Raw genomic sequence first — 14,598 nt, forward strand, 5'->3', positions numbered from 1 at the left:
TACCTTAGATTTACACGTATATACCAATCAGAGATCTAAAGAGACAACCTCACACGCAGCCCAGCCAGGTTTAACTAACACCTCACAAAACAGCTGAGCCGCTCGTAAGCTGTGTTACGTGCCCATATACTTATAACCATGGTTTTTATTGGTTTCTTTTACCTAACACTGTAACGCACAGACCGGGCTACCACCTTCACCTCACAAACTACAGCTACCCAGCCCCGAAGCGGGCGCAGAGGAGTGTGTCCCTCACACGGCTGCCGAGGAGCCGAGGACCCCACCGCCCGCCCGCTGACTCCCACAGGCGCGCACGCAGCACGCGGCGGGCCGTCCGCGCGCCGCCCAGCCCTCCTGCGCGGGAAAGCGGCGCGGGCGCCGCGGGCCACGTGACTGGCTGGCGCGGAGCGGAGCGGGGGGCCATGGCCGGCGTGCCCTGGGGGTCCCGCGTCGTGGCGGGCGGCGACGAGGACGGCGACAGCGACGAGGACGGCTGGGATATCGGCGTCGTGAGGCATGAGCCTGAGGTGGGGCTGAGCCTCTGCTCCCGGCTCCCGCGGGCTGGCGGCCGGGTGGCCTCAGGGTGGCGTAAGGCGAGGGAGGGCGGTGTTGGCCTGAAACCGCGGTGAGGGGCGCGGGGCTCGGCGGGCCTGGCTGGGGAGGGTGGCCTCGGGAGGGGCTGCGGCTGGTGCCTCCTCTGATGATTTCCTAGCAGGGTAATAGCGTTGTACCTTCAACCCAGGAGTAAATAAAACCTAAATTTTGAGGCTTTGTCTTATGTAAAATCTTAATGTTTATTCAAAACGCTTCTCTTCCCCCTTAATAACAGGCCCTAGTTCCTGTGTCAGTATGAGAATAAACTTGAGAGCAACTGGAGCCAATAAAACTGTTGTCTATCTTAAACTTCTGAGCGTTTTTTTGCAAATATGAAGGTTTAAGTGATTTTATCGCATCTAATGGGTGTGAGGCATATGGTTGTGTGAGGCAGAGGGAGATTCTACAAGGCTTTTTAGCCATCAGTTTGTTTCGTGCCTGGAATTGGAAGAAGGAAGTAACTGAATATTGACAATATTCATGCTAAAGGTTATGGTCAGTTTTTCAGGGGGTTTCATCTTTAACTTGGTTCCTATCCAAAGGTGCACATTATTTGGAAATCATTGGCTGAGTAGAACAAAAATAAGGCTAAATTATTATATTGGCAGTTTCTCACCTCTGGTTTTCTAGACAGTGAGCATTTACTAAAATCTTTACAAAAGGTGTTGGAAAGATAGACTACAGTGTGCTGGGGAAAATTGTGTAAGTCTGAGTTGTCATGTTATGATTTCAAAACTTAACATGAAATACAACTTCTCTTCCCATACCCGCTTCTGTCAACAAAGAAACTAGTGAATAGTCCTCCGCTTAGCATTGTATGTAAGTGCTTTGTATGAAGTACTTGGGTATGTTTTGTATAATGTAAGGTAATGCCACCACCAATCTTCAGCTGCATTTGCAGCTTTAATAGAGAACAACCCTGTGATGCTTTTGAAAGGAACTTGATTCAGGGAACTGCCTGATGCATAAACTAGCCTTCTGGTCAGGGTATTTTTCAGCCAAATCATTTATGATGCAGCAACACAAACACTGCTGTCACACAGGAGTAGGAGAAAAGAGGAACGGTAACCCTTTCCAGCGATGGATTCATGCTGTACTAAGGCACACAGCTAGTCATTTGAGCTCCGATGCCCCAAAGTCGAACTTTTATGTCTGATACATTTTTTGATGCAACCTGTGAAATGTACAAAAAAGGTACAGAAATGTGTTGCTATGTTTTTCAAGTGCCAGAAGATGAAAAAGAATTTTAATTTAAATGAATTACCGTTAGGAAAAACTGAGAGCAGTGTAGGAAGATAGCAGATCTGTTGAGAAAGAAGTTATTTACGTTTTCAAAGAATGGAAACTTTCTGAAAAGTTAATTTTAAAACTTCAGTTTTACAGTAGAGCCTAAGCAGGTGTATAGAAGAAGGAAAGTTTTACCTTGCTCCTCTCCCACCCCTCCTTTGCTTTGTCCTTACAGAGATCACTAGTGCTTCGATACTGAAACCAAGTTTTTACTGTGAAACATTTACTAGGTTTTGACTTAACTTTTCTTTGCTGATCTAGGAGTTGGATCAAATGTTGCAGGCGAACAAGAATGAAGCTTTAAAGAAGGCTGTGTTTTGTGGTGATGTGTCATTAATTGAAGAACTCTTAAACTCCGGTGAGGACAGTCATTTATGTAGTTGAATATTTTTAATTGAACTTGGCAAGAACTCTAAAGCTTCAGAGTTTCTAGTTTTAAAATAACGTGTCAAGTGCATGTAGGGATATGTGAATGTTTCCAATACATGATATAAGCTCTTACTTTAAGGATGGAATTACTTTTTCAGTGACTCAGCATGCAGTATTCCAGCAAATTCCTTCTAATTTATATTCCCTTTGTCAGTCAGGAGCCCTGAAAATTGAGAAAACTATAATGTGTGAACTATGAAATGTATGAAATAAACTTTGTTTTCAGATGCATCCTTAACCTGAAAATATCAATTACTGAATTTGAGGTGGTTTAAACTGAGAGTGAGAATTCAGTGGGTAGTCTTGCTTTGGTGTTGGAAGGTTGCTGGGGGAGGTAGGGAGGGGAGACTGGCTTTTTTTGTTTTAATGCCCCCCCCCCCCAGTTAAGAAATTGCTTTTTTTTTGTCACTCACAGCGCTGTTAGGTTTCTGGTATGTGCTCTGTGTAATACTGCTGTCCTGGCAACATCAGTTGGACAAAGATTTTGTGATTCTGAAAGGTCTAATAGGGTTTATGTGGCATTTCTCTCTAAAAAGTAGTTTGTCTTAACGCTAAAAGCTTTTCTTCCTGTTCTGTTACTCAGTATTTGTCTGTAATGTGTTTCTGTTACTCAGTGTTAGGAGGATTGGATCACTTATTGAAGCATCCACAGCAATCAAAAACCACATAGCTGAGTTGACCTGCCTAGTGATAATTGTCAGGAAGTTCTGCTTCGGCAAGCAAGCAGAATATGGTAGCCAAGAGCTTGTTCTCCAAGAAAAAACTGTTTTATGGCTGGACAAAATTAGTTTCCTAGTTAGCAGTGATTTTGTTATGAGTTTTTAAACAATTACATTACTTGCCCTTTTAGAATACTGTTTGTCACTACAGTGGGGGAATGGTTTTCTTTTTAAAATAAGTAAAAAATATTGCACAGGATGAAACATAGAGATGTAATACAGAGTAAAATGCATCTTCTCCCTTGCTTTGAGAAAATATGTTCTTATTTATAGGTAGAGTGTTTAGGGGTGTCTGTGCATCAGATTGCTTAATTTTTTTTGTAGCAGCCCTCCATTTTTAATTGCTTTATTGTAGTCATACTGCAGTATTTCACTTTCTGTGTTAATGCCTGGTACATACTGAGCAGTTCTGTGCTGTCGGAAGACAATGATAGATGTCTGTAAGAGCATAAGGTCAGGCCAAAGATTCCTGTAGTCTAGTGGCCTGTCTCCTGAAATGCACAAGGTATTATCACAAGAGAATCTATGATTTCCTGAAAATACTATTAACAGTAAATTTTGACCCATGCAGTGCTGTCCTGCAAAGCAGTAGAACACAGTGCCTCTCTAATAGGAGGCCTTTCTGAAGAAAGGTAACATTGTCCTTCAGAGCATGGGTGCTCAGTCAGATTAAATCTTTGCCTCCAAAGTTGCCTTTAGTGTATGTTCAGTAGAGCTTGTAGGAGGCTCGCTACCAGCACTCAACCAAACTCAGAGTTTGTGTTGGAAGTGGATTACCTAGCAACAGCTGGGGCCATTCTTGCAGACAGTGTGAGAGCCTGTCTTCTGGCTTGCTTAGCCATTGCCTTAAGAATCTTTGTACAGAGCTCCTTTAGGAAATGAACAAGTGCAATGTCTTCTCTTACCCCGACTATAAAATGGCAACATATTAAGAACAACTTGGTTCTTAGGGCGGCCCCCGACATAAGAAGGACATGGGCCTGTTGGAGCAAGTCCAGGAGCACCACAAAGATGACCAGAGGGCTATAGCACCTCTCCTGTGGGGCCAGGCTGAGACACCTGGGATTGTTCAGCCTATAGAAGAGGAGGCTTCAGGGAAACCTTAGAGCAGCCTTCCAGTACCTGACGGGGGCCTACAGGAAAGCTGGAGAGGGAGTTTTGACAAGGGCTTGTAGTGCTAGGACAAGGGGGAATGGCCTGAAACTGAAAGAGGGTAGATTTAGGTTAGATACAAGGAAGAAACTCTTCACTATGAGAGTGGTGAGGCACTGGCACAGGTTTCCCAGAGAAGTTGTGGATGCCCCGTCCTTGGAAGTGTTCAAGGCCAGGTTGGATGGGGCTTTGATCAGCCTGGTCTAGTGGAAGGTGTCCCTGCCCATGGCACGGGGGTTGGAGCTAGATGATCTTTAAAGTCCTTTTCAGCCCAAACCATTCTATGATTCTGTAAGCTTCTGAAGTATGTGTCACAAAAAGTAATGTAAGTAGTAGGGTCAAAGATGACGAGCATTTTGGTCTGCTTTGGGAGTGGAATATTTAACACCATATAATTAATATGTTCATTTTCCTCAGATGGAATTAAAAGTTAGGACCTCATGACAGTTTAGGCTGATCAAAGATGGAGCTAGTCAAATCCTCTTGCCAGTTTTCATTCAGCAGTCAGTTCCACTCCTGTCTTTGCATGAGTGCTGAAGCTCATCTGATCTTTTGTGATCTGGTGCAGGGAATGAAAGTATCAATAAACTATAGGAGTGAGAGGGATGTGTGCACAAATAATTTTTCAACCAGTCTAGGAACTCTGAAGGCTGAGTCAGATGAGAACCATAGCTGGCCCAACAGTGGGAGACAGCAGCAGATCTGGTGTAAGTCAGTTTTAAGGTATTGTGGAACCACAGCACAAACTGCTGACAGACTTAAATCAATATGTCTATGAGAGAGAAGGATTCTAGAATCGAGTGTTTTAGAACTTTTTCCTCAGCTAAATTGGGTGTGAATGTGTGAATGTAAATGGATTATAATATGAAGAGCTGTTCTTAAACTATTCAAGACCTTATTTTTTTGGTATCAAGCATGGAATTTTTCACCATAGAAAGCTGTAGATAGAGGTTGGTTGTAGTTTTTTGGACATTACCTTGTTAGCCTTTTTGAAATTGAGGTTACATTTTCTGTGTAAAACCAGCCTCTATACCATAACTATCACTAGCCACAGTCAACAAAATATCTGAAAGCAATATGAGAGGAACTGTGGTAATCACAGAAAGAGCATAATTCTTCCTTTGCTGTTCTTTTGCTTCACCATTTATTTACATGCTTCATGTGATTTCTGCTGTAGAGTTCATCTGGGTCTGGAACGTATTTCTCCGCATTCCTAGTTAGAGGAGAATATTTATCTGTAACTCAGATTGTAAGAAAGCATTGTATCTGCTTTGCCTCCTAGACATAATTTGTGAGATTATGTGACTGAAAAGCTCCTCTGCTCATGCCCACAAAGGAGGTGGAGGAACCCAGGGCCCATCATGGAAGCAATCAGTCCATCACAGACACATCTGCACCAGCCCAGGGGAGCAGAGAAGCCCAAGGGGTGGCAGGAACCCAAGTTATGGACTCAGAGGAAGGAACTCCCAGGGCCGTCATAGGGCCCTTGCATCTGGGTGGCAGTGACTGTAGAGACAGGAGTGAGTGAAAGGATATGTCAGCTACAGGAGCTGGGTCCAGGGGTCAGAGGCCTGGTCTGTCTGTGATGCCAGTAGCTGGAGGAGGTAGATCTGCCCCAGAGGGGAGCAGGATGGGACCATTGGTGCTATTGGTGTTCATACGAGTGCACTGTCTGTCTTTGTGTGTGGTGTGTGTGTATGTGTGTGCCTGCTGTGAACACACGCACAGCACTGACACTGGTTGGACCTGGGGTTGTGGAGCTGCAGCAGCCTTGCCTCTCTCTGGCTATTGGATATGGCCTGATTTTTCACTAAAAAATTTTTTCAGGCCCTTCTTAAGGCCCTTTTTAAATGCTAAACTAACACAATTTACTTCAAGAACAACTCATGTAATGAGGGAGTCTGAGTAGTAACCAAGGGGAGACGTTTCTGGTTCAGTCAGCAACTATAACCATGCAGCCAAGAAGCAACACAACCATTACAGTTTCAGCTGTCCTTTCTTTGTCTTCCTTTAGGACTCAAGCTGGTTTGCATTGTGACTTTCACACTGTGTAGTACTTCAAGGCAGTCACTACAAAGATGGCAGGAGACCACACAGAACAAACAAGCTGTAACACAGCTTAGACCATTGTACTTCCAGTATTTAGAGTTTATTAAGTCTCTATATGCCTGCCAAATAGATCTTTTGTCACTATTATTCAGATGCATAGTAAAATAAAAAGCTTCAAATGGGAGATCTAGTTACATGGACTGCTTTTCTTAAGAGGAGAAGGGACTTCTTAAGGCTGACGGAGTGCCAGCTTTCTGGTGTTCCTTTCTTGCTAGTGTTACTTCAGTGGACTATTGGATATCAAGACTTTCTAAGTTCTTGAAGTGACTCATCTACATGGAAGTTCAGATACGACTTCTAAGGGATGCTTGCTGGCTCCCCTTGTAGAACTTGGCTGTGGGCTTCAATGAAACAGTTTGTATACTGCAGACAAACTGGCATGCTGTGACAGTAAGGACTGCAGCTAGTATGTATGCATTACTAAGATTTGATCATGAATTCTGTGGCTTGCAGGTGTTAGAGGTGTTAGAACACTTCAACACCTGGCTTTCATTGAATGTTACCTCTGTTCTGATTGCTTCTACAGTTCCAGTGATCTTAAACAGTTGAAGAACCAATCCAAGAGCAGTGACCTTTTACTCCCTTAGCCTGAATGACTGTAGGTTGCTACACTGACTTGAGCATGTCTTTGACAAACTACCAAGGCAGGGAAAGTAAATACAAATTTTGCATGAGAAGGTATGCATGTAGCTTGACTGTCACAAATTTCTTAGGACAGTTCTGATTTTTTTTCAGAGCTGTCTCTTGTAAAGAAGTATTTTTGATTATCCATAATCACCGTTGGACTAAGTTGGAACCAGCTGATGGAAACTGTTCTGGAGGAAGTAATATTTGAGGAAGAATTGAAGGAAAGATGATTCCTCTTATTGCAAAAATGTAGAGAGATTTTTATTTGAAAGTTGTTAGAACACTGTCTTGATCTGGTACTTGGTTCTTGGTGAATTTGGGGGAGGCTGTCTGACAAGCTTACTTCTAGCCGCAAAGGAAGACATGGCTATTACAAAGAGTAACAAACAGATCCGGTGGTTGTGACTGAATCTTGAATAATCTTCTATTTCTTCTTTCTGTCGAACTAATATTTTGTTAGTACTGTATGCAAAACTTGTATCTGTTAGTTAATGATATTGCAAGGCAGAGAATTAAAGGAAATGTGGAGCAGGAAAACCCTAGTCACTATGATCTTAATTGATTGACAAACAGTTTGCTGCCACAGCAGTCCACTTGGCTTGGCAGGAATCAAAATTTTTAATTTTGATTGAAGAAAGCGATTACACATAAGTGGAGAAAACAGAGATTCTGTGCACTTCCCTGAAACTTAAATTTGTTGGTTACATTTTCTTAAACGTAGTCTTTCTGTGGTACTTAACTTCTTGGATTGAGAATTGAGCTTCCTTGCTGTCAGTTTTAGAAGTTTTCTGATGTTCTAGATAAAGTGTATTACAAAAATGGAAATGGTATAAAAAACTTTTCTCCCTAGGACTAAATGCAAACAGTGTGTAACCTTTGTAATGATACATATTGAGAGTAAGGTTTATAAAAAGCATGTTTATTGTGGCGCAGTTTTATGATTTCAGTGTCTTAAATTTTGACAGGTATAGGCGTAGAATCTAGCTTTCAGTTTGGATGGACTCCCCTGATGTGTGCTGCCAGTGTGGCTGACTTTGCAGTAGTGCGTCTTCTTCTGGACAGAGGTGCTAATGCATCTTTTGAAATAGGTAAGATGTAAATGAAAAATACTGGCCAGGAATGTTCAGTACCAGACATTGTCCTATCCTTATTCTCTTTTTACATATGTAGGGCGGAAAAAATCAAAGTTCACATTGGAACTGAGACCTAGAGTAGCTTTCACAGTTTTGAAGGAAAAGTAGGAGTTTTAAAGTAAAAATTGTGTTCTTGGAACTGATCTGGAATCAGTTGATGGGTTTTCTTGTTTTTCCTCAATCTGTCTCCCCGCCCCCCACCCCAAGTACTCCCAGGCCCAACTACTTCCTTGTTCAGGAATTGTAGGATAAAGTTATATAGTTAAAACTTCCTTTATTACATGCTGTTATGAAGTACGCACATGCAGAAACCAGCTAGAATCCAAAACAACAGGTAGCTTCCAGTTCATGGGAAAGTAATGTAGACTTCTCCGAAACAAGAGAATTTTTCTGTTAAGTGAAAACTTTTTTTCAGTGTGTTGCTAGATCACCTTTTTCTGCAAGAGTTCAGTGGAGCTTCTAAGTAATACCAGTTCCTCTGTCAATTTTTATGGCTTAATAATAACTTTTTCCTACTTAAACTGTGGTTAACTTGCCAGTATTTGTAATAGTAGTAGACTGAAATGCTGATGGTACAAATCTGGCTCTGAACATTTTCTTGAACTTCTTAGCAGCTGATCAGAGTATGAGATTGCAGTAGGTTGTCTACACCAAAAGCAATCATGCCCTTGAATAACTGGCCTTGTAGCCAACTTCAGAAAACTTCCATGTGGCTGCCTACAGCTGTGGCAGCCTGCGCCTCGGACCTGGTGCTTGTTTATAGCTGTAGAGAGCTATAAATGAGCCAGAAGCTGCCATGGACAGCAGTTTCGGCTGACTGGTTAACCAACATGCATGGCTTTTTTTTTTTTTTTTTTTTTTTTTTTTTTTTTCAGTGTGCGATCCACTGTTTGCCCTAAGTGGCACCTTGGTTGGATCAGGTTTCTAGGCTTGTTTCTCTGTTAGTCTGTGTAGGGAAACAGTAGCTAGGGCATATGCACAGCAGAGTACTGTCCAGTCAGGAACGCCGGTGCAAGTCGTTGATTTATGTGAGACCACATATATTCAGTAAAACTGTGCCATCCTAAAGTGGTACTAAATGTCGCTAGTCCTGCTGCTTTTTTTTTACATCAGCAGGCAATCACATAAGTGATCCTATACTAATTATCCTGTAATCTTTGAATCCTAATAACAGCTATACTGTTAATCCCCTTTTGTAACGTTTCAGTCATTCTTCGTAAGTGGTTACTTAATTTAACCGTTTCTGGTAGTTGTGAAGAACAGGGAGCTGATGTAGCATTCACTATGGGATGAGATCGGTGCCACATCCTTGAGGAGTAAATTCACTGGCTCTTCTGGGTGTTTAAGCTAAGCTGAACATAAACTGATCTTCTTTGCAGTCTCTTACCAGTTTTTATCTGCAAGAGAAACCTGAGAATTTTAAGGTGTTTCTTCCTTCTTCTCTTGCTGACATGTGTGAGCTATAGTTAACACTAACAGAAATAAATTTCCCACTCTTTCTCCCTACCTGAAATACCAAATACAAATATAACTACAGGTTCTTCTTAAGTATCGTTCCCAAATTAATGGTGCTTATCACTACCTTTGTTCAAAGTCCTGCTATCTTTCTATTCATGTTACTGATAACCAGGTTAAACATTTTCAGTAAAAGTCTGTCAGTGTATCAGATAATTTACTGAAATGTTAATTGATTACTGTTAGGAGTTTAAGTGACTCTGAAACATAGTTTTTCATTTAACATACTGATTTATGTGTGTGTTAGAACTTCTACATGAGGTAGTTGAAAATGTGTATTTAAAACCCAGACAAACTTAAATGCAAAACTAAGGTCTTTGGTTGGAGGGGTGGGGGAGAAGAAGTGGTGAGAAATAAAGTGGGGCAGAGGGGGATAAAGTATATAACAAACTTCTTATGTTTAAATATAAAATCTGACCTCAGTTAGCAATAAAGGTGTTAATGTATACATGGTCTTAAAACTTCTAAAAGAAAGAAAGTATGTTGTAACACTTCATGGTATGGTCTGAAGTAGGTACAGCTAAAAGTATACTTGTTAAAACAGATGGTTAAAGGCATGTTTGAACTTGTGAACAAGTTTGTGCAATAAGCAAAACAGGCAGTTACTCAAATGGCAGTCTTCTAATAGACTCTAGGGCCAGCTAACTCACTGAGGTCCTTGAGGTGTGCTGCTTCCCATATCTCTCTAGGACAACCATGGGAAAGGAAATCTACCCTGTTCTGTGGGCAAACAGCAGTGGTTTACAGTTCTGATTTGTGAGCAAAGGTGGCATGTAACACCAGCTGGCCTCAAAGCTGGAGCAAATACACTGGTTCCTCCTTTATGGACTGTGCAGATGTTCTTTAAATCCACATCTAAAACTTCTAATCCTCCTCCTGCCACTGCTGCACCCTGGTAGTCTAGTTGAGCGAACTTAGTTTTTTTCCTGAAGCCCTATATAATAAAGCCTGTTACTTATACTGTCCTTTTTATGGGCCTCTTTCTCCCTAAAATTGATGCTGCTGTGTGCTTATAATACATTTCATGCACTTCTTTTATCCATTGCAGTTAACTTCCTGTAAGCTGTTTCTTCCCTTGACTGTGTTTTGGGGAGAGGTGGGGAGGAACAGGGAGTGAATCTACTGGTGTGGAACAAGATTTGAGAAATAAACATCTATAGATAAGCTTCTACTGGGTTTTTTGGGTACCTAAGAAGTGTCCTAAACTTCAGTAGGAATGGATGCTTTACTAGTGCCATTCACTCTCATCTTTTTGAGTGTCTTCAGTTCTCAGAAGGAAAACAGGTTTTTTACTCGTAAGATACTTAGAAAAGAGTATCAGAACACAATTAACAACTCTAGTAAATGTAAGGGCTTTTAAAGGAACTTCTGGATTAGCATGGTATTTACATTTACGTATGTAATTCTCTAACTGCAAGTTTCAAAACAGATAAGTACACGGTGCTGATGGCAGCATGTACTGCACATGCTTCAGAGGAAAACATCTTGAAGACTGTAGAACTGCTTCTATCAAGGAATGCTGACCCTAACCTTACTTGCAGGTACCAGAAAACCTCAAGTCTGTGAATACAGCATAAAATGTAATACTAATATATTGCAACATATCTATAGATGTAGCTGTTGTTGATTAAGATGATGTGCACTTCATTAGCTTTTTTGTAGCTTCGCTGCTGTCTGTATAAGGAGAGATTAGTGTCCAGATATTTATTTCTCCTACTGTAGTCATTCATCTGAGTAAGGCTGTGATCAGTTTTATCAAATTTTAAGTACGTTCCTCAGCTGACGATATAAATTTAAGATAAAAACTAATCGTAATACTTCAGTTGACTGCAGTATAAGGGGAAGAAATATGTCCTCTGCCTTTCCAAAATCATATTGCCTCTTCTCTAAAAGGATGTAAATTAAATCAGTTATTCTTTATTTAAATTCATGTCCTCCTTTTTAGCTTTTTGTAGGTACTGCGTGTGAAAGGGATATAGCTAGCCTCCAATGGAAAAAGAAAACTTCTCTGTAAATAAAATACATATATTCCAGTGCAATCTCAAATAATCCAGATTAAAAGGAGATAAAATCTCCTTTTAAAAACAAGTAACAGCTTGTTTCTTGAATTACCCTTTGTATCTCAGCAGTCTGAAGAAGAGCATTGTGAGATACCTGTAGTTGCCTAGTCTGATGCAGTGTTTCATTTTGCATAAAAAAGAAAGAAATTATGGCCTGACCCAGGATAAGATGTCTTCCCTCTGCTAGAAAAACAAGATATTTTTTTGTCCAATTGAAACTTTGTTTTTCAACTAACTGAAACTCATTTTTTACACCACAGCTCTTGTTATCGCATTACCTGAGATATGTGAACTGTCTAACCCTCTAAAAAGAACAGAATTGGAGGCCTGTTGGTTCTTATTAATAGAATTCAATTACTCTGGGGCCTGAACCTCACTGCAAGCATAGTACTGATACACAAGGAGGAAACATAGTTGTGCTGAAATGCTACTAATATCTAGTACCAAATTTAAATGCCATTCATTTATTTTTATCAGAAAGATTAAAAATTGTTCATGAAAGAAGAGAAAGCTACAGACTCTGAAATAATTACACTTCTTGCTGTCAGATAGCTGGGTGGTGGGGTAAACATCCTGCTTTTAAAAATGGGAGAAGTTTTTGCATTATTAAACTTTGTCCTGGGTGTTTGAAAATGTAAGCCAGAGTACAAAGCTGCAGGTTTACAATTGGAAAAGCCTTTGGCTAAAATTTGAAGGGGGGGGTGGAATTTGGGTTCTGACACGAGAGATGGGAATTTTAAGGGCAAAACTTTATAAGCTTAGAGTATGTTATGCATAGTTGGTCTTTATATACAAATATTTGTTTGCTATCTTTGTTTCCTGAGACGTTGTGCTAACATATGAGTTATACTTCCATGCATCAGATATAGTGTCCAGTTGTGGTTTTTTCACTTTCACAATAGTAATCTTTCTCAAATGAAAGTATAAATTGACAATCAGAAATGTCATATTTGTACCAAACAAAAGTAGAAATTAGATGACAAGGTCTGGATTTTTCAAAAAACTTTGTGCTCCTTTATTCCTTTCCAGTATTTGACATTTGTGTATACCACTCCATCGTTAGATCTGAGCAGGCAGCAGCTGCTGCTTCTTGTGGGCTTCTTCCACTGTGCTCTGAAACAGGGGGATGAAATGCATCAAAGCATCTTCTGTGAAGATAAGGGAACAAAACACAGCCTCTATGTGGCACAGCAGTCCCATTTCACCCATTTCATCAGAGCAGGCAGGACGTTCTGTAGGAGAGCATCAGAACTGTCACTGAGTTGAGGTTATTGTGAGAGTACTTCCTGTGTTATCAGTTTACCGCAGGTGTTAAAAACAAGGTTCCCATTATTTGGCTGTCTCAGCTTTTAAGAACCAGAATGATGCTTCTCTTTTGTCCTCTGTCAACTGGAATGTGTGTGAATGCAGAGCAGAATACTTCACTTGCATGTAAGGTAGGGTTTACTATTTATCCTTTGCACTGTCAGGACAGCCAGTAGACTTTTTTTATTTCATGTCATCTGGAGATGATACACAGAAACTTGCAATGTTTTTGGTGTGATTCATGAAGCATGCATGGAGTGGGGGAGGACTAATGAGAAATAAACTCATTTTTGAAATGTAGTCTAAGAAAGAAGATGTGCTTAAGACTGGAGTAAGTAAGTGGTTTCTTTGCAATAGGATACAGTACTGAGGAGAAAGTATTCAGTAGAGTAACTTCCGATATTTTTGCTAAATTACAATTGGGAACTGCATACTGATGGCTGTAAAAACAGTTTTGTTGATGAGAACGTGAAGTATGAAAGCATAAGTGCTAGCTGAAGAGTTTTGAAAGAGGAGTAAGGAGCAACGTCATGGCTAGGTGAAAAAAACAAGGCATTGTAAGACCTGCTCTGTATAGCCTTTGTAGAGCTACTGTAGCCTGAATGCTTCATTTAAGTGAATGCTACCTTGAAAAATTTGTTCTGCTTATCTTGCATCATTCACCTCCCTCTTGCTCCAAAATGTAAATTATATACTATATCCTTTTGTAAGGCCTGGAAATATTTAAGCAGTCTTTTTTTTTTTTTTTTAACATCTCTTAACCTGCAGTGCTTTCTTAAAGGTACACTGGTTTTATTAATGTTAAGCTATGATTTCTTTTTAGGGAGAAGGCATGGCCAACTGATAACCAAATTACTGCTGCTAAGGTTTGCATGTCATAGGTTGTTCAGTAAATATGGATTTTAGCAATGACATGCTCCAAGTTTTTGTTTACATAGAGTAAAAGAAACCTAATGGCTTTTCCAGTAAGCAGAGTATTTTGAGTTGATGTTTCATGCCAATAGCTCTTTGTTAGAAGAAGGTACAAATAGGTGAATGACTGAAACCTCCTTTATTTTGATATAAGCTCTTTGTCTCTTGTTCTGTATGGTATATATGGAGGTTTGATTTTGTTGTGTGTGGCTTTTTTTCTCTCACTTCTAAAATGTCTGGCAAAATTGAGTCCTGGTCAATGACCAAGCCTGTCTTCAGTGTTTCTGCTCTAAAATGATTATGAATCTTATGTATGTTTAAAGGAAAGTCTTCAGAAAGTCTTTTGATTTTCTTTTTTCTTTTTTTTTCAGGGTGAGTATTATAAGAACTAGACCTTTAACTCTTTTGTCATTGTACAGATTAAAAGTTGAGCTTGAAGCGTACTGTAATGTACATGAATGCATATACATGAAAATACAATCACTGCTCAGGTCTGATACTAAGTTGACTATGTATATTCACTTATGCTTACATTCAGAGCAGTTTTGAGGAATATCAGAAATGGTTTCATGATGAAATTTTTGGTCTGTTTTGCCCTCTTGAGAAGACAATAATAGAGGGGGAAAATTTTCATCGCAGTATTGCCCAGTTCTCTCTTCAGGTTGCATACTCAGAATAAAGCAATTGTGTAACACCTCAATTTTAGCAAGATATTTATTGCTGCTGATAAGATAGTAGGTCTGTACTGCCACATAA

At 40.3% G+C, this 14,598-nt stretch overlaps 1 protein-coding gene across 1 annotated transcript in view; it reads left to right on the top strand.

Annotated features, from left to right (window-relative positions):
- Window positions 1-422: 422 nt before the first annotated feature.
- Window positions 423-14,598, top strand: part of ASZ1 (ankyrin repeat, SAM and basic leucine zipper domain containing 1) — a 41,947-nt gene continuing 27,771 nt past the window's right edge. The window contains exons 1-4 of the mRNA XM_055809019.1: window positions 423-527; window positions 2,143-2,239; window positions 7,883-8,005; window positions 10,995-11,106. Coding sequence (XP_055664994.1) covers window positions 423-527; window positions 2,143-2,239; window positions 7,883-8,005; window positions 10,995-11,106 — 437 coding nt within the window. The remainder of the gene's footprint in view (window positions 528-2,142; window positions 2,240-7,882; window positions 8,006-10,994; window positions 11,107-14,598) is intronic.

This window comes from Falco peregrinus, chromosome 6 (assembly GCF_023634155.1).
Source record: "Falco peregrinus isolate bFalPer1 chromosome 6, bFalPer1.pri, whole genome shotgun sequence".
Lineage (NCBI taxonomy): Eukaryota > Metazoa > Chordata > Aves > Falconiformes > Falconidae > Falco > Falco peregrinus.